General features: G+C 46.7%; 1 protein-coding gene across 3 annotated transcripts in view; it reads left to right on the top strand.

Moving 5' to 3' along the window:
• The window catches only part of LOC126539353 (neutral amino acid transporter B(0)-like), a 156,706-nt gene that overhangs the window by 105,802 nt on the left and 30,130 nt on the right, over positions 1-20,774 (top strand). For all 3 annotated transcript variants that reach the window (XM_055075510.2, XM_055075509.2, XM_055075508.2), the window contains one exon: positions 13,508-13,592. In XM_055075510.2, coding sequence (XP_054931485.1) covers positions 13,508-13,592 — 85 coding nt within the window. The remainder of the gene's footprint in view (positions 1-13,507; positions 13,593-20,774) is intronic.

Here is a 20,774-nt window from a genome sequence, read left to right as displayed (position 1 = left end):
TCTGACTGCACTAAAAGTACCCACTCTCAGTTTCTCTGCAATGCTGATAGATATTCTACAGAAGGCATTGCCATACGAGATCGTTCTTGCATATACACGAGCAAGCGGAGTCAGACTTTACGTCAACATGGGCATGATACGAACCTCTCGGAGCCAACACTGGCAGCTGCAACATCGGAAGCGGAGTTAAAAGAGCTGCTCATATTCACACGTGTTGAGTTAGAAAGCCGAGAGCAGTGCAACACATCGTCGCAATGATCTGTCGATGACCGTGCTGAGAGAATTCGAGGGAGCAGCATCGTTTCCATACTGCACAGTGCATCATACAGCTGGAGCGAGCGTTTCTTCTGTCAATCTAAGAAGCACGGAACACGCGCCTGCGACGCCAACCTATCTCTTGTTTCCAAAAAAAAGAGAAGCTAGCTAAGGATAACCGCTGTTATAGATGTACATCACGAGGTCACCAGACACGGCCTTGCCATGTCGAACTCACGTGCTCAGCTTGTAACAGAAGACACGCCTGGAGTATGTGTGACCCGAACTACAGAAAGAAAGATATTACAGCGGAAATTTCGAGACCAGCGGTGGCTTCAGGTAGCACAGCAGGGATAGTCTCGTCGCAATCAGTAATGCTTTGCGACAGATTCCACATACGCTTGCGCAAAAACAGACAGAAGTGTACCTGCAGACTTTTCGCGCTATTGTCGTCAAAAATAACAGGTCCAGATACATCAGTAAGATTATGGATGGAGGTAGTCAGAAATCATTTATCACAGAAGATCTGGCTGTAAAACTAAAACTGCAGGTACTGGGAGAAACCAGAATTTCATTCAACACGTTTGGCAATGCATCCCCAAGTTCTGCTGAAATACGAAAGGTTGTTTAAGTACCACTGCGTAATCAACACTGTTCCGACATCCATATTGTTAAAGCATTTATAGTTCCAGTTATCTGTCACGACATTGCTGCGCCGAATTTCTTGCTGACGATAAGAATTTTCTTGAAGCGGATACTGAGAACGGCCTCAACTTGATTGGGGTTGACCATCTTTGGGAAATCATGACGGGAGAAGTTGCAAGGAGCATAGAAATTCCAGGACTGGTCGTAATCAGCACGGCATTCGGATGGACACTGCAAGGACCGAATCGCCAAAAACCCTTTCTTGACTGCGACGCAAGCGTTATGGTCGGCGTTCGGCGAGTGGAAACGATTACTGACGATGACACAACCTCGCAGATTTTACAGTCGGTAGCTCGAAGCAATGGGCATCACGGATTCTGGCGAACCTCCCTCTCCTGAGTCCATTGCACGGTTCCGAGGAACAGTTCGGAAGAAAAATGGCAGATACACCGTCGCGCTGCCTTGGAAAGATCAGAAACAGCTACTTGGAAGCAACCTTGATACCGCGCTCGCACGTCTACAAAAACTGGCAAAGAGCTATCCATTTAGAACTCAGGTTAAACAGCGCGAAAAAGACGAGGACACAAGGAAACAAATACCACAGACAAGCGCTGAGAGGAACGAGCCCATTGTTGAAGAAATTTGCATTAGTAAGATCTTGATGAGGGCTAGTTGGTTCATACTTAGAACTCAGGTTAAACAGCGCGAAAAAGACGAGGACACAAGGAAACAAATAAATAAATACCACAGACAAGCGCTGTCTGTGTTATTTGTTTCCTTGTGTCCTCGTCTTTTTCGCGCTGTTTAACGTGAGTTCTAAATATGAACCAACTAGCCCTCATCAAGATCTTACTAAGGCTATCTATGAATGAAGGATTATTGGAGCGATACAACGCAGTCATCCGACAATACCTGGAGCTAGGACACGCTGAAGTGGTACCTAAGAGTGTTCCTATTGATCGGGCCACCTATGATATGCCACGTCTGGAAGTTATACGAGAGGAATCGCTTACCATCAAGCTCCGGGTCGTGTTCGACGCATCGTCACACGCTCAAGGCTTTCCATCACTCAACGACTGCCTGGATAAAGGGGTGAACCTAAACCCAGAGCTACTACAAGTACTGCTTCGCTATCCGTGGTTTCCGGTCGCCACCAACTCGGATATCGAGAAGGCATTCTTACAAATTGAGGTACAGGAGACAGACCGAGATGCATTTCGGTTTCTCTGGTTTGATGCCATTCCCGTCACCCAAAACAGTAACATTGTCGAATGGTGCATGACCCGGGTACAGTTTGGATCAACATCAAGCTCTTTCTTGCTCATGGCGACTATTCATCACCACTTGGACACCGCTTGTGAGGACAAAGCGCTTGCTTCTATTTTGAAGAAGTCCTTTTATGTAGGCGATTTACTGGCGGGTGCGGAGACATTCGAAGACGGTCTGAGCATCTATGAGCGATCGAAGGCTATTATGCGAGATGCAGGCATGAGTCTCAGAAAGTGGAAGACCAATATCCAGCAACTACAGAACATTTTCGACAACCAGGAGGAGCAAGTGGAAGGTACATCAAGGGAATCAACTGCAGCTTTGGGAATGCAGTGGGATACCGAAACTGATTAGTTCAAATTTTCTTCCAAATCTATAGCCCAATACTTGGCCTCTGCGCAGCCGGACACAAAACGTACACTTCTCAAGGCTGCTTCCCGAATTTTCTACCCTCTTCGTATTCTCTCGCCGTTCACCGTCACTGCAAAGCTTTTGTTTCAACGACTGTGGGTTTTAGGCCAGTCTTGGTATGACCATACCAGAGGAGATCAAGACGACGTGGACAGCATGGTGCGCAGACGCAATCCAGCTTGGCTTCATCAAGATTCCGCTCTGCGTGAGAGATGGGCTATATGGAGCGGTCGAGAAGGCAGAGTTGCCTACATTCGTCGACGCCAGCCTCAAGGTCTATGGAGCATATGCATATTTGAGAACAGTTGATGACGGCGGTAATACAGCTACATCACTAATAGTAGCGAAGTCTCGAGTAGCACCTACCAAGAATTTAACACTGCCGAAGCTCGAGCTTATAGGTGCGGTAGTAGGAGCCAGATTATTAAAATAAATCCGCTCATCGTGGGATTTAACGCATTTCCCCTGCGTCATGTGGACAGACTCAACGATCACACTGACCTGGATCCGGGGTGACCATAACAAGTGGGGTCAGCTTGTAAAGCAGAGAGTGACTGAAATCGCAGCAATTGCTGACCCACTGCTATGGCGTTACTGTCCAGGAGAAGACAACCCGTCAGATTTATTGACTAGGGGCGTATGTTTAAAGATTCTACGTACATGTCGCAGCTGGTGGAGGGGACCTGAATGATTATCCCAGCCAAGATCAACCTGGCCTACTGACTCGGACATGAGCACACCGTTCTACGAAGAGTCAGAGTGTGACACGCAACATCTTCAAGCGCCGAGAATAGTGGACACCCTGATTGACTTAAAGTTTGGCAACCTACAGAAGCTCTTGAGCGTCACCGCCTGGGTATTTCTATTTGTGGATCGATGTCGTCGTATTCCAACGTCGCTCGGTGGAACTATTTCGACAGAGGAGCTAAACAAGGCTGAAATATTCTGGATCTGTCGTGTCCAGCTCGAAGTATTCACGAATGACATTGAACACCTTCGGCTTTGAGACACTGTCCAGAAACACTCCGTACTGCGCGATCTCCACCCTTACCTTGATCACAGCGAGCAGCTTCGACTTGGTGGCCGACTTGAAAGAATGAACGCTACGTATGACGAAAAGCACCCGGTTAGTCTACTGCAAAGGCATCCCTTCACGGCCTTAATTGTTACTGAGGCTCACTGCAGAGTTTTACATGGCGGTGTGGCAAGCACTATAATGCAGATTCGACAGAGTTACTGGGTTATACGTGCTCGACAAAAAGTTAAACGGATCATCAATGCTTGCTTTCTCTGCAAAAAATACAACGGCAAACCTGTAAAAGGTGCAATTTGCGCCAATGACTGAATGACAGTCTCACGTCACGGCCGTTTGAAGTTGTGGGATTAGACTTTGCAGGCCCACTATATGTAAAGCAACATGAGACTGATGGAGTTACATATAAAGCTTATATTCTGTTGTTCACATGTGCGACCACGAGAGCTGTACACTTTGAATTGACGAGTGCAATCTCTACAAGCTTCTTACTAGCGTTCCGTAGGTTTTTGGCTCGTAGAGGAGTGCCCGCAACACTGTACTCCGATAATGCTCTCGCATTTAAGAGAGCATCGCGTGGCCTATGGGACATTTGGAACACCACGAAGAGCTCTCCCTTTTTTGCGTCTTGCTCTTGACGCATCGCATCGAATGGAAATTTATTATGCCAGGTGCGCCTTGGTGTGGCGGCTGGTGGGAGATAGTTATCCGATCAGTCAAGTCATCTTTACGCAAAGTGCTGGGAAAGAGCAAGCTCAACAGCGAACAAACTGAGACTGTACTGCTGGAGGTATAGAGGCGCTTATCAATTCAAGAACCCTAACCTATACGTATACGCACGCTAGAGAGCCCTCTCCACTGTCCTGCTCATTTTCTGGTCGGGAGCTCATTTCTTGCCTCTCCAGAGCGAACCAACAGTGACGACGAAGCTCGAAGTGCACAGGCTCCGCGACGTGACCTCAGCAAGAAGTTGCGATACCGCCAGAAGCTCGTGGACCACCCGTGGATCCGATGGAAGAAAGAGCACCCCCTCGAGCTGCGGGCACTTCACCTCTAACCATCGCATCCTAGTAGCAGTCTACAAGTAGACGATGTAGTACTGATCGAGGAACCGAACATCTCTAGAGGTGTTTGACCACTGGGACGAGTCGTGGACGTCTTCCCTGGTCAAGATGGAATAATCCGAGCCTGCCGTGTGAAAGCTCAAGATGGCAAGCTTATAAGAAGGCCAGTGCAGAAATTGTACAAGCTTGAATTGGACAACGCTACTGGGGGGCGGGAGTATGTAGAAAAAGACGAATAAACGGAGCAGGCGGGCACTGCAATGGAGTGCACTGCAGAAAATGAGCAGGACATAGTGGAGAGGGCTCTCTAGCGTGCGTATACGTATAGGTTAGGGGTCTTGAATTGATAAGCGCCTCTACCTCCAGCAGTACAGTCTCAGTTTGTTCGCTGTTTAAGAAACATGGCATCCTAAAGACAGACCAGTTATATTATTTAAAAGCGCTGCAAGTAATCCATCAGAAGAAACTATACGGAATTATGGACTCTGAAAACGCTGAATACCTTTTGAGGCACCGAAAACATCGAACACCAAAAATCCGAACAAATTATGGAAGGCAAACAATGGCGTATCAAATACCTGCGATCTTAAACAAATTTGAAGGTAAGCTAAACTTTGAATTCAAATTAAAAGCATTTAAAAGCCAATTTAGGGAGCTATTATCTTGCCAATTTAACTATAGCCAAAATTGAAGTGTTTTTCATATTTATTGTCTTCTCACAAAGGATACATAAAACTCTATATAACACAAAATGACTCTAGAAATTGCTCTTATCTTAGTTTTGTGTCGTTTCAAGCAAGATTATTCAGTTTCACTGACAATTTTATTTTATTTGTATGTTTTTGTACAACAGCTGTTTGTGCTGATTTATTCAAGTAAATTGCTTAGCGTCATATTATGTATGATTTGTTATGTGTCATTTGTGTGCAACAGTATATGCAATACGTTTGTGTACAGGTGTCAAATGCTGCGTTTTTTTTACTTTATTTCCTTTGTTTCTAAGATTTGTGTTGTATCTGTAACCGCTGTAGACTGTTTAGGGTCAGAGGCCTCGTCAGGCTCCATCAGCCTTTAGCTTCTGTCCCTGCATCAGGCTTTGTTTTCGTCTGATGCTGAAAAAAAAAAAAGTGGGAACAGTGAGTAGCTTTTTGTCTGGTTTCTTCGGCCACTCAGGACAACAACAACAACAACGACTTCGTCGCGTCTCGTTAGTTTTTACAGGCCATATAGTGCAATTCAGCCTGTTTATGCGGATTACCTGATGAGGCACACATTATTTGCTCGACAAATCAGTGTCCACGTAGCTAACAAAACATATTCACTAATTCACTTGTCAAATGATTCGCTTTAGGACACGTGTGGACTAGAGAAGGAACGTAACATTTGCAGAAATTTCAAGACCAGCCCAACTTTAGAGACATCCGTCAGCAAAGCAACACGCGGCGGCATAACGTCGAATTAAAGCTCCTCGTTGTGAATAAATATGTAGACGATAAAGGTCTGTTGCAGTTATTGTGGTTATTCATTTATTTATATATTACAAATACCTACAGCGCCCGAGTTGGGCATTATCGTAGGGGGGTTAATTACAAACATAAAGGTCAACTTCGCGAAGAACGGCATCATATCATCTGTGGTGTTAAAAATACAATAATCGTAATTAGTAGAGAAGGACAACACATCCAATACTAACAACATATGTAGCCAGCAATACTAACAACATATATGTAGCCAGCCGTCTACGCCTTGTAACAACTTTTGCGACGAGAAAAACTGCAGAAAAGCTCAAGAAAGAGAGAGAAAGAAAACCCATAGCATTTTCAACAAATTTCTCTGGAAAGACCTAAAGCAACACCCTCTGAAAGAATCCTTTGCAACGACGCTACGTATACCACACCCGAGAGTACCTGTAACTCTTTTAGAGCCTACCTATTTTTCGTTGAAAATTGACTAACCGAGTATTAATTTTGATGCAACGCACATTTCCCATGCAAAATCGCTCTTTCACCATACAGACGACCTTGAGATGGCTTCAGTTAATTCGGTATTTGTGAGACACAGCGTGTGGAATCGACACTATTTCCGCGCACGTCGTTAAGCTTTCGTGTCACCAGTTCTCGCGCATATCGTCAATCACATATTTGCCAGGAGTGTGTTTCCACTCCGAGAGGAAATTGCCAAAGTGTTACCACTGCACAGGTCAAAAGACAGACATGAGATTAAAAAACTAGCGTCAAATTTCAGTACTGTTCTTCATCAGCAAAAAACTTCCAAAAATATTTGCGAAGCACCGTAATGACTACTTGGATAAGGACAACATTCTGTCCAGTCACCAAGTTTGTTTCCGAAAAAGCCTTTACACACGAACTGCCGTCTCTATTTGCGGACCTAAGTAAAAAGTCAATAAACGGGTTATCTATCTGCCGGTTTATTCGTAGATTGATTTCTTAAATCATACACTAAAAATAAATTGCTTCACTGCGGCATTAACGGAATACTTTTAGTGTTAATTCTCAGAACATCAACAACCACTAGTTTCAACTTGGATTTTTAGTCCAACAGCACGCTTATTAACCTCGGCGTTCCCCAGGTGTCCATACTTCGACTTTTATTTTTTATATATAAATGACTTGCCTTTACAGCCTGTGTATGCTGCAGCAGTATTCTAAGCAGACGACACCAACCTTATAATCGTTTACCGCGGTGAATGCAACCTAATTGATAAGCTTAAGTGTGAATTACAAATATTGAACATTCAATGCCCTTGACGTTAACCCAACTTAGACAGCTTTTATTGTATTTTTACCCCGACAAAAGAGAAAACAGCTATGGTGTAATTCGCAGTAACCATCCTCTAAAACTATCTAACAATCTAGTCAGACAATTTTTTTAAATTTCGTTTTCATGTGCGCTCTGTAGTTCATAACGTTTCACATGGTATGAACTTACCATCAAAATACCGAAATCATTTCATTCCCGACACACTTATGAACTACGCACACGTTTATTCACATTATTTACTTCGGCACCTCCCCCCCCCCCCCCCCCCCCCGACCTGGGGGTGTTGCACACACAAAACTTATATCATATCCGTGTATACATTTCAAAAAAGAGCTCTTCGGATTACAACATTCTATAAGAGGTCACTCTGGGACCTCTATCTGTATGGACTTCTCAACCTAGGCTCGGCGTCACTACGAAAGCTGCACAGCAGCGCCGGTCGCGGGAGCAAATAAAAAATTACGAGCCATTCCACTCTACGAAGCTGGTTGATCAGGGAAGTTATTTATTTATTTATTTATTTATTCACACCTCAAATACCCCATTTGGGGTTTTACATGAGGGGTGGGCATATTTAGGTCATATTTTCATTGAATGCCTTGAACTATGAATGACTGGAGTGGTGCACCGCTTTAGCAGGTAGATGATTCCAGTCTTTCGCTGTTTGGACGAAATAAGAGTTAAGATGAGCGGTGGTGGGAGCTGGAGGGGGATAAACAGCCTTTGAATGGCTATGACGGGACGAAGTGCGATGCGCAGGCGTGATGTCGGTCTGGTGAAGCAGCGAGTGATAATATTTGTTAAAGAGAGACATTCTTGCTGTTTTGCGGCGGTGCTCGAGCGTTGGAAGGGTTCAGAGAATAGTTTAGTGACGCTAGTGTGGTCACATAATTTTGAACAAAGCCTTGGTGGGTGGTCATCGTGATGGAAGGGACGCACACTTATTTAATCGGTGGTCATTATTTCATTCGCAACTGCAACCATGTCCTTTGATAATGTCAAATCGATGCGCGTACCCCGCTGTGGTCGGTAGCGCCGGATCGGTGTGGCATCGCAAGGGATATCTCTGCAACACGGAACGCGTAAACCGCTCCCTTTTCGGTACCGACACATCCACATTGAAATCACTGACAACGACAACAGGGCTGGCGTGGTCGCAGCTAATTCACGCAAAGTGAGTAGCCATGAACTTTACGGGACTATGAGTCATTGCATTTTTTTGCTTGCTTATGGGGGTGCTTCAGGAGGCCATCCTGGAGTGGGCTAAGAGGATAAAGGAGGCCTACTTCAAGTAGTTCCTCCCCTTACCCTCTATCCATTGTCCCCTTCCCTTTAAAGAGGGATAAAGTTTTTTTCATCATCATCATCACCGGGGTATGAGTCATTGCTAACCGGGGTATGAGTCACTGCTCACGGGGGTATGAGCCACTGCTCACGAGGGTATGATCGATTGCTCACCGGGGTATGAGCCATTGATGATGACAGTTTTTGACATATGCTGTTCTGTACGTTGCAAGAGGGATAAAAGAATTCAAGCACTGTTCGCTTCACTTTGCTGAGTACTTGTAGTAGTCTTACGAGGCTATGTGCCATTGCATTTTTTGCTTGCTTACGGAAACATGAATGCTTACGGGAGTATGAGCCATTGGTGATGATAGTTTTTGTTCACGGACAACAAAAATGCACGGAACTGTAGCCATATACAGCTTCGCTGTAAAAGTCATCATACGGTACTCTCGCGTAGGCGTTGTGTACGGTTGTGCCAGCTGCGAGATTGTGTTTGTCTGCACTTGTCCGCGAATGGTAACAAGCATTAAGTAAAACGGCACACTTTCGCATTCCGACTTACTTTATTCATCGGAACACGGTTATCCACGCCTGCCTGCGTTTCCTTTTCATACCATTTAACCATGCACTTATAGGCCCCGAGTATTTTAGAGCTCTGCTCTTAGCGCCCGTTACTGCGTTGAGCGTCGACGTTACGGAGAGGACGAGCAAGCACGAAAGAGCGAATGCCGAGGGCAGCGGGGGATGAAAGCCGGCGAAAGCGATGAGAGCGCGAGGAGGAAAGCGGAGGATGAGAGTATGGCGAAAGGTTGAGGGGAAAATGCCGCACGAGTGGTTCTCCACGGCGGTGACCCCGCATGCGGCGAGACAACACGTTCATTTGAGAGATCGCCTAATGTCCTACCTATGTTAGCTACTGCGCTGCCGCCGGCGCCCTGAGCGGTTGATCAGGCCGCTAATTTTGTCTTCCCAGATATTGTCCTCCCAGCTCTGTTTTGGTTTCGATAACAATGCTTTCGATTCTGGTTTACCTTTGGCTCCAAAATTGTGCAATACGTCGTTTCTAGTGAGGCGCAAGAGCTTTAATATTGCTGCGGAACAGCCGCCTCAGTGTGGTGTCACTGAGGAGGACGAAGACGACGTGTGTGCCGGCTTGATACAACGTCGCCATTTTGGCCTCCGTGAGCTTCGCTGTAAACAAATTGTAAATAGTATTCGGCTTCAGCTTCACGTAACAATATTTCGTTTTTAATCTTGCCGTACGAATGGACAAAATAAACTCGCGGATCGTGAACATCCTCCACTACCGCAGAGAGCGGTTACGCTACCCCCCAGCACACAAAACACTGAATAAATCGCTATCCACCACTTGGCGACTCCTTCAGACGCGAACTTTCCCGAACCTCGTGCTTTACAACCGCATTTACCCCTATGCATACTCCCCACTTTGCAAAGCGTGCGAGGTCCGCGCTGACCTCGATCACATTATCTGGCAGTGCCCCAAAACCTCACCCACCAACACCTACCGCACTAACACACGCATCATAGCTACGGCCGAGCAGCGGGAGACTTTGCTGCTCAGCTTGGACCCAGAGGAGCAGCTCTGGGCCGTCCGGGTGGCCGAAGACGCTGCCAGAAAGCAACGTCTGAGGAAGGGGGGCACTGGGGGTTAGTCTCACGACCCTCGCCACCCCTGAACCCCATCAAGGACATAATAAAGTTTTATCTCTCTCTCAATGAACCAGCAAGGCTGAATCAGCTCATGCAGACTGGAAAAATAATACGATCGGCGCTCTCTTTATTGCAAGTCTTCTATACAGTTACTGAGCCGCTTTTCTCAGCTGCACACAATAGAAGGCGATGGTATCATAAAAAAAAAAAAAAAAAAAAAAAAACTTGTTTGTATGGGGAATTGGACAGAAAAAATACTAGATCACACACAATTGATAAATAGACAAACTACAAGAAGAATCTTTTAGCAATGACAAGCAACGCGTCAAATAAAAGTGGCACGACTTGCGAACCGTGCCAGGCGCGTGCAGTGAGGTAAACATCCTTCACAAAACGATCTCAAATGCGCATTACACTGCTCGAGCCGCACCAAATGAAACGTTTGTGTGAAGGTAAGGGTGAGCCACATATAACAAGTTCTGTGCTTTAAACCGAAGGTCTCTCGAGTGACTTTTGGAAAACTACGCATTGGAAGTAATGCAAATGTTCTTCCGGAAAAGATGGGTGCAAAAATTAACGGGTGGCTGCGCGGTAAGCGGTTGCCACAGCTCAGGTTCTATGCTACACGTCCAAAATACGCTCACTCAGCATAACAAACGTCTTGCTAACAATCTTTTTAACCTCAGAAATGGCAAAATTACCTCTGCACAGAAAATGAAACGCCTTACCGCACCAGCGAGGCCGCACGTGGAAAAGCGCCGTGGGGTGGGCGTAAGCAGCAGCACATGACCGACGCAGCATAAACGTCTGTATGAAAACGGGATGCGTGGACGTAACGCCGTAGACGTATGATAAGCTGTCTACCTTTCAGGTAAAGTGGAAGCGCGAATCGATACGCGGCCTGGCGGGTGGTCGGACCCTTAGTTGCTCGGCCGCGAAATGGCTCGAGTGCACGCTCTTTACCTAAGTATGTTTCTGTATGAGCACCCTGTCGTTCAGAATAAAATTATTTGCCACAACTTACCGCGACACAGCTGCTCTCAATATTCGCATTACGAACTACAGTAAGCGTCGGTGAGAGAGAGAGAAATAACATTAATTTATATAGCCGGCAGATTATAGATGTGTAGTACGAACGCTGCTTTTATTTTGGCCATAAAAAATACGTTTACGTAATAGAACGTGCATTGTCAAAGGATTAATTAGCAGTTAAAGCAAACGGGGCGGGCTCTGACGGCACGCTATTGAATAAACGATGCTGACCAGTCGCATCGCACGCGCGCCACTCAAGTTGGCTTGTCCGTTGAGCTTGGCCTCTGAGATGGGGCGACGCGCACAGTTTAATCTCGGAGGCCGAGTACCTCAGCAGGCCATCGATGTTGCGCCGCAGCACGAACACCAGGCGTGGGAGCAGCGCACTGCGACGATCTGCTTGTCGCCCGACAAAGCTCGCTCACGTCACCGCGTGAGGCGCACCAGGTCCTTCATGAAGTCGCCACGCGCACCGTGCAGGCTCGGACGACGGCCAGCGCCAGCAGGGCGCCGAGCGCGAGCCCCGCCGCGGCCACGTACTCCTGCACGGGGTTCGGCGTGCCGTCTTGAATTATTCCTGGGAGCAATAATGGGGCTCGAAAATGTGGGCGAAATTTGAAAGCGAGGCAGTGACCGAGGCAAATCGTGTGATGGGCTTCGCTTTAGGAGACAGGCAAACTGTAGGCGATGTTCTGAAAAATGCTGTTGTCTGCGGGGTACACATGCACGGCACGTGACCGGTGACCAAGTGGAGCAACGGAATGCACTGCGCACTGTTCTTTCACACTTGACGCGAACACTCAAAGGACACATTCTGACTGCGCATTGTCAATCTGTTTTAAACGAAGCGTGAACGGGCGGCGCCGAAGCCTGTGTATGGTGTTGTGCGCAAGGCCATACGGTGAAACACTGGAAATCTATGATGCTGCAAGCATATAATTCTTCGCGGATGACACTTCACGCGTCACGAATGCACTGCGTACGGACACGCGCCGGAGAATTCCCGCCCACGGCATGCGAAGGCGGCCAACTCACCAGGAGAGCGTTGGGTATACCCTGCCTGCCGAAGACGAGCTGGCGCAGTGTGGCCAGCGGCCCCTCGGCGTCGATGAGGCGGCAGCTCTGGAAGACGTCGCAGTAGCCGCGCAGCTCGGCGCACGCGGCCCCGGGCTCCAAGCGCTTGTGGTAGAGGTCGCGCATGCGCGTGAACCGGCACGCCTCCATGTACTCGCTGCCTTCCACTGCGGGTTCGTCCCGGAATAGAGCCATCGCTCCCATAGACATCGATACAGCCCGAACAACTGGCCTGGCTTGTATTAAAATTAGGGGTAGGCAAATATTCAGTAGTCACCTACGGGGCAGAAACCTGGAGGCTTACGAAAAGGGTTCTACTTAAATTGAGGACGACACAACGAGCTATGGAAAGAAGAATGATGGGTGTAACGTTAAGGGATAAGAAAGCAGATTGGGTGAGAGAACAAACGCGAGTTAATGACATCTTAGTTGAAATCAAGAAAAAGAAATGGACATGGCCAGGGCATGTAATTAGGAGGGAAGACAACCGATGGTGATGATTATGATGATGTGTGGTGTTTTACGGCGCAAGGGCCAGGTTTGGCCAAAGAGCGCCATGACAAGTGGTAATGGTGACGATGTATTATGGATGGCGTGCACAATGAATTCCTCATGGTAGATGTGACATGTCTGTAAAAGGGCCTAAAACCTGTAGCTGTAAGTCACGTAGAATATATAGTTGCTAAAATAATGGCGGTGACTAGGCAGTGATCTGGGCTATGGAAATGGGCTTTGTTAAAACATTATGCAATAAAACATAACCCTGACACCAGAGTTTCAAGAGCGCCCTTGAATGCAGGGCTGTTAGTCATGTGCTAAAAGTTGCCTGGCCAAATGATTTTCAGGGTGTCGGTTTCGGCTAGAAAATCTAAGACTATGTGCAGTTTAAAAAGCGGTTCGTCACATAGAAAAAATGCAGGGTGAAGAGGTATATTTTCCCGATATGCAGAAGGGAAATACCTTTTCCTCTCTGTTTCTATTGCAGGGCACTGGATAAGAACATGGAAGACTGTCAGGCTATCGCCGCACCTACTACAAGTAGGAGGATCACCGTCTGTCTAGAGGTAGGGGTGAGTACTGTGTCCTATTCTTAATCGGCAAAGAAGTACTTCCTTGTACCATGCTGTTTTGTCACTTATCCAATTCCGCAATTTTGGTTTTATAATGGGTAACTTATTCAATGTTTGTGTATCCCACTCTGCTTGCCAATGATTCCTCAATTTACAGCGCAGAAAGGGCTTTAGGTCTGTGGCAGGAATGGGGATATTTCCATCTGTGTCGCTAAAACTCACTGACGTAGCGTTTTCGTCAGCAGCTACGTTGCCTTTTATACCTTTATCGCCAGGTACCGAGCATAGGATAATCGCTTGGTTGCACATATATGCGAAACACAAGCTATACAGTTCATTAAAAACGGAATTCTTATGCTTTCGTAAGCTAATTAGGGCTCTCACTACACTTAATGAGTCTGTGAAGACAATAGCCTTAGCGATATTTGTGAGCCGTATGTGTTGAATGGCCTTAAGAATGGCGTATGATTACGCTGTAAAGATACTGGTGTGTGAATTTAGGGGTGCAGATGTTGAAAGTGAGGGTCCCAGTGCTGCGTAAGCAACGCCAGCTGGAGACTTCGAAGCATCTGTGTAAAATTCATCACATGAGTACTTCTCCTTGAGTTCCAGAAAATGCGAATATATGTGTGCCTCCGGGGCTCGTTTCGATATTTCTAAGGAAGATATGTCACATTGGATAGTCTGCCACTCCCAAGGTGGTGGAAGCCGTGTAGGAGCCATTAGGACATTGTGTAAAAGAGGGACCTCTGTTTTTTCTGAGAGTGCTTCCAACCGGAGGGACAGAGGAGGCCTAGTGGCTGGGCGGTTACGAAACAGCCTTGCAGTGGACAAGTCGCATATAGTAGAATGACAAGGATGTTTAACATCTAAGTTAACTTTCAGGGCGTAGGAGAAAGTTAAATATGTTATTTCGTAGTGCAATGACCATTCGTTTTATTCGACGTAGAGGCTTTGCACAAGGCTAGTCCTAAAGGCGCCTGTAGCAAGGCGGATGCCTAAGTGGTGAATAGGATCTAGCATTTTCAGAGCACTAGGTCCAGCAGCATTATAGACTATTGCTCCGTAGTCAAGCCGTGTTAATATTAGACTTTTGTAGAACTTTAAAAGGCATCTCCTTCCCCAAGATGTACGTGACAAGAGCTTCAGCAGGTTCATAGTCTAGCTTACGGTCTAAAAGGATCCCTAGAAATTTATGTTCATGGCTCACAGATGGATGTTCTCCATTTAGATCTATTGCGGGATCCGCCAGTATGCCTATCTTGTTAGAGAACACGACGCATGTACTTTTTTGAGGGTTTAGCTTAAAACTATTTTCGTCAGCCCACTTAAACAATTTATTTATGCAAAGCTGTACTTGTCGCTCGCAGATACTTAGATTGCATGATTTGAAACCTATCTGGATGTCATCCACATATACGGAATAAAACATAGTACGCGGTATGACAGTCTGGATCGAGTTCATTTTGACAATACAAAGAGTGCAGCTCAGCGCACCACCTTGTGGAACACCAGCCGCTTGCGTAAATGGGCGAGAGAGAACGTTACAAACTCTAACACGGAACGTACGATTGGAGTGGTAACTCTGAATCACGATCAGCAAGTTGCCTTGAACTCCCATTTGAGACAGGTCACGGAGGATTCCAAAGCGCGAGGTTGTGTCGTATGCCTTTTCCATATCTAAACATACTGACAGGAAAAACTGTTTGTGGACAAAGGCATCACGGATATTTGTCTCGATGCGAACAAGGTGATCTGTTGTGGATCTATCCTCCCGGAAACTGCACTGCAAGGGATCGAGTATCTTGTTGCTTTCAAGAAAATGGATGAGGCGACGGTTAATCATTTTGCCAAATAGTTTGCATAGACAACTTGTCAGAGCTATATGGCTATAACTCTGATGAGGAAGGGTCCTTGCCCTCTTTGAGAATAGGGATGACGATTGCTTCTTTCCAATCGGAAGGAATAGTCGCATATGGGTCGCAAGCCCCAAGGGTAGCGTTGGCCTGGCGGCCTGGGGCACAACTGGAAGCATCCGAAGGTCCTGGCAAAGGATGAGTCGACTGCTAACAGAACAACTTGTTTATTATAGCATCGCAAAAGAGCGGCCGGTCAGGTCGACCGAAGTGGAGAGACGGGAGAGCACGTTACTCGACGGAAGAATTCGAAGCCTCTCTCGGCGTCCGTGGGCTGCTGCTTTTATACTCTCGGAGTCGAGGGCAAGAAGGAACGGCTCGGGATGAGGCGCACGTGACGGCGCCGCGCGGACACGTTGAGACTAGAAGGTGACGCATCCGCCGGGCCGGCGCCGGTCAGACCTCCTCGCTTCACAGTTGGGGAGCTCCTCTCCCCGGCTGCCGCGCTTTGACAAGCGTGGGCACCAACATGCACACACACACACACGCACACACGAAGACACGTGGCATTGAAACATGCCTGGACGCGCATGGCAGGAGGCGTTGCAGCAGCGCTGAACGCGCCAAAATGTCCGCCGCTTTGAACGAAGCCCCGGCGTCCGTTGCATCCGTGCCGGCTATACCGCGCGTCGTAGGCGAAACGTAACAGAATGTAGCCGGCGGAGAACATGGAATTGAAGAGTTACAGTAGTGTTTCTTGGGTTTCAGGGTGTAAGTGTCTGATCATCTCATACATTGTTCTGTCACTTCCTGTTGCGGACTTGTTGCAACAGTTCAGTGAGGCCTGGAACTCAGCCATTCCATATGGACGATTGTATACTTGTAGATGTGCATTTCCGATCCAGAGTCAGCTAGCTGCTCTGCTTGTCGCTTGTATTTTAGGAATGTATCTGTGTAATGAGATGTACTGGAAACGTGCGCAAAATGTGCTCCTAGACAATCCGCCTGGTCGTCAAGAGTGTACTAATGGCAGAGGATGAGTTTCGCGGCCTTTTATTTTGTTTACCCTGTTCCAGGCTTTTCTTTCATCTGTATAAGAATTAATGCCAGAAATGTATTTTGCCAACTGTCCCTTTTGGCATGGCGGCGTGTCCTTCTACCTTCTGATTTTATTTTCTTGAAGCTGATCAAGTTCTCGGTAGTGGGGCAGTCGCGAAGGCGACTCCAAGCATTATCTTGATTTTTGCAGGCTTCCTTACACTGCTCATTCCACCAAGGAATACATCGTTTAGAGGGGGATCCATTCGTTTGAGGGATACATATTGATGCAACATCAGTTATAAAGGCCGTCAAATATGACACTCTATCATCGACTGAGAGAGTACAGATGTCATCCCAGTTCACATGTGTCAGCTCACTGTATCGTTTCCAGTCAGCACAGTCGACCTTCCAACGGGGCAGATGTGAAGAAAACTTATCGCTTTTTGTTAACTTTAAGACAATTGGGAAATGGTCATTCCCATATGGATTTTTGATTACGTTCCAGTCCAGATATGGCTCTAGTGTACTTGATGTTATACTTAAGTCAATAGATGAGAACGTTTTGTTCGCCACGCTGTAGAATGTGGGTTCGTTCTTGTTTAGTAACCATGCATTGGAAGATAAAAGGAAGTTTTCTAATAAGCGCCCTCTCGTACCACAACGAGAACCTCCCCAAAGGGTGTTGTGTACATTTAAATCGGCTACTACAATGTAAGGTTCGGGGAGTTCTGCGATAAAGCTCTCGAATTCTTTTCTGGAAAGTTGATGGCTCGGAGGAATGCAGAGAGAGCTAACTGTGACTAGCTTATCAAATAGCACGGCTCTGATTGCCACTGCCTCAAGGGGCGTTTGCAGATGTAAATGCTGGCAGGCGATACCCTTATCAACTATAATAGCAACACCGCCTGACGAGGCGTAAGCGTCACTGCAATCTTTGCGGTAAATGGGATATTGTTTGAGAAAGTTAGTATGTGAAGGATTGAGGTGTGTCTCTTGTGCACACAGCACCCTTGGATTAAACTTGCGAAGGAGTTCCTTAATGTCATCAAAATTGTGTATTAGACCTCTCACATTCCAATGCATTATCTGTGTAGCCATATTGGAAGTGTTTAATGGTGCGTGTCAAGAGATATCAATTAAGTCGGCTCACGAGACCTTTCCAGGTCCCTTGATGCGGGGTATTTCTTTTTTGTTGGCGCGCTGCAGGGAGCAACGCCGTTCCTTCGGCGTCTGAGACGCCGGAGAAGTTTTTGTTACATCCATCGCCTCTTCAGAGGCGCTGGATGACGCCCGCTCAGCGGGCACTCTCGGGGGTTTTTCGGGCCTGTCTGCACGAGCAGTGGCCCTGGGACCGGAAGGCTCGGAGGTCTGCTGGCCCTTGGTGGTAGGGGGCGGAAGAGCAGTGGCTGCTCTCGCCAGGGGGGCTGATGGCGTAACCGTCGTCACACTCCGTGTGACTTGCGCGGCCGCCAGAGGATGTGGCACTGCCCCCTGGCGCGTCACATCACTGTAGGACGGATTCGATTGGTTGTGGACAGAAAATCGCTTGCACGCTTCTGGAAAAGAAATGTTTAGTTTGACCTTCAGTTCGATTATTTGTTTTTCGTTCTTCCATGACGGGCACGATCGCGAATAGGCGGGGTGGTCTCCGTCAGAGTTAGCGCAGTGGGTTGTGGAAGAACAGGTGTCTGATGTGTGGTCTTTAGATGCACATATTGCACAAGTAGCACGCCCTCGGCAGCTCTGAAACCCATGCCCAAAACGCTGACACTTGAAGCATCAGCGCGGATTGGGAATGTACGGTCATACGCGTAGTTCACAATATCCCGTCTCTAATGCATCAGGCAGTTCACTTGTTCCAAATGTTATTAGATGCTTTGTTGGAATTTCCTTGTCATCGCGCCTTAACTTAATTCGTTGCACCTTTACCACGTTTTGTTCTTGCCATCCTTCCAACAGCTCGCTCTCACTAAGCTCAAGGAGGTCGCCATCATAAATGACACCACGTACAGTGTTCATTGACCGGTGGGGGCCCACAGAGACAGGAATGTCACCAAACGCAACAAGTTTGGTCAGTTTGCTGTATTGGAGCTTGTCGCGCACTTCCAGAAAAAGGTCGCCGCTTCCCATCTTAGTTAATTTGTAACCAGAGCCGATTGCTTCAGTCAGACATTTTGCGACCACAAATGGGGATATTGTGCGAACTGTCTTGGTTTCGTGTTGACTACGTATTACGTGGTACTTAGGAAATATTTCTCTTGGTTTCATAGGAAAGTTGAACGTTTCATCGGTGCGCCCCCTCTTCAGGGAGCGATAAGGGAGTGGGGGGAAATTTGAAGTCATATATAGGATTACTGTATTCGGCAGGAATGCCCGCCGCCCACCTCGGAGCCCAACCTGGGGACGTCACAGGATTAGAAAAATTCTATTCTGCGTACGCCAGCGGTACGTTCCCACTATAACCTAATATATATATATATATATATATATATATATATATATATATATATATATTGGGTGGATGAGATTAAAAAGTTTGCAGGGACAACATGGCTACAATTAGCACGTGACCGGGGTAGTTGGAGAAGTATGGGAGAGGCCTTTGTCCTGCAGTGGGCGTAGCCAGGGTGATGATGATGATGACGAATATTCAGTATTTCTAACACGAATCAAACAGACTTTGCTATTTGATCCGCACCGGTAAGATGATCATAGAGCTGTACGATTTTAAGTTTCTGTTGTATTTGGAGGTTACGTACACACATACAAGGGCTGTGACTTCTCCGCGAGAAATGATCTTTCACGGTGTGTGTAACCGTCCGAAAGGGTGTATTTCCCTTGCGATCTGGTCAGCAGCTTAACGCAGCGTTGAGCAACAATGCATGCTTCTCTTGCTTCGCTGTGCGCTGTTTCTAGAACGGACGCTGCGATCGTGAGGTATACCGATTTAGGCTAGTTGGTCCGTCATATGCTGGGGTACCGAGTTACGCAAGAAGGACGGATGTGAAAACATGACAACACCGTATGTTGTCATTGCTTATGTACGTCTTTCTCCATTTCTGCGCAATTAAGATGCTGCGAATACATGTGCATAATATTTCTTTCCTAGGGCGACACTTGTTCGTTGGTGATATATATACGATGCCACGTCTGGCATCCATGCAGGTAGCTATTTTATCTTCTCCGTTTGAATGCTCAACGGAGAGCGTGGATGCTTCGTATTGTTCTTATATGAATGCCAAACTACCGGCCAATATAGGGGGTTTTTTCTTTAGACCATGCAGAATTTAAAAAAATTCCCTATACCAGATAGCATATTTGCAGTCGTTGAGGTGGTTTACCCTAAGAGGCTGACATTACTTGCATTATAAATAAAAATTATTAATAGATTCATCACAAAAATCCAGTAATAAATTTAATCATTACATTACGGCGCATTTAGCAATTTACGAATTGTAAAGCACATTTAGCGCCAGCGAACAAGGATAGAAGGGAGACGACACCACAACGCGCTGCTGCTTCTCCCTTCTGTCCTTGTTCGCGGGCGCTAAATATGCTTTCCAAGTCAGTTTACCAACACGCCCAACAAATGGCAATGCTGATACGAATTGTAGCCGGTTAGTTCCATAGCCGTATCTACTTGGAACGAACTTTCAGGATGACAACGGCTTCGATATATTATTTCCCGAAGCTGACGACAAAATACATTGTGACGCATTGCGCTTTAATGCGTCAAACAACGCTTTTTCAAACAAGTGGAACAACAGTGCATTTTCGCGCAAGTTTGATGGCGCATGTCTCGCAACCGGTGCCATCTGCAGTATTCGTTTCATGCGGATATGCCTTGCAAACCCACCGGCTACAACTCTAGGTGATCTATACCTTTGTCCTCACATAAGTAGACAATCTTGAACACTGGAGAGGGAATGCAATATTGTATATTATGGCATAAAACATGAAAATGTGCATAAGGCGGGCTCCGTCTCGGAGGCACTGGTGAATGAATTATGCCCCACAAAACTAGAAGTTCACCAGAAAAGCACAAAAATCTTCCATAGAATGATGAAAATTTCCAGGGTGTCTACCAACTGGGAAAACCAGGAATTCCCAGGGATTCTTAATAGTCTGGAAATACTCAGGGGAAATCGCAGGGAATTTGTGCTTCTATCAGGGAAAATTAGCTGTAATTTTATTGAAACGGAACTAAAGTCGCGGTAATGCTGGCTCGAGTAACAAAGAGGAATCGTAACGAATCTACTTTGACGCCGTGTCGTCGGCTGGCGCA

The sequence above is a fragment of the Dermacentor andersoni genome, chromosome 11 (assembly GCF_023375885.2).
Source record: "Dermacentor andersoni chromosome 11, qqDerAnde1_hic_scaffold, whole genome shotgun sequence".
Classification (NCBI taxonomy): domain Eukaryota; kingdom Metazoa; phylum Arthropoda; class Arachnida; order Ixodida; family Ixodidae; genus Dermacentor; species Dermacentor andersoni.
This window is presented reverse-complemented; position numbering and strand designations above follow the sequence as displayed.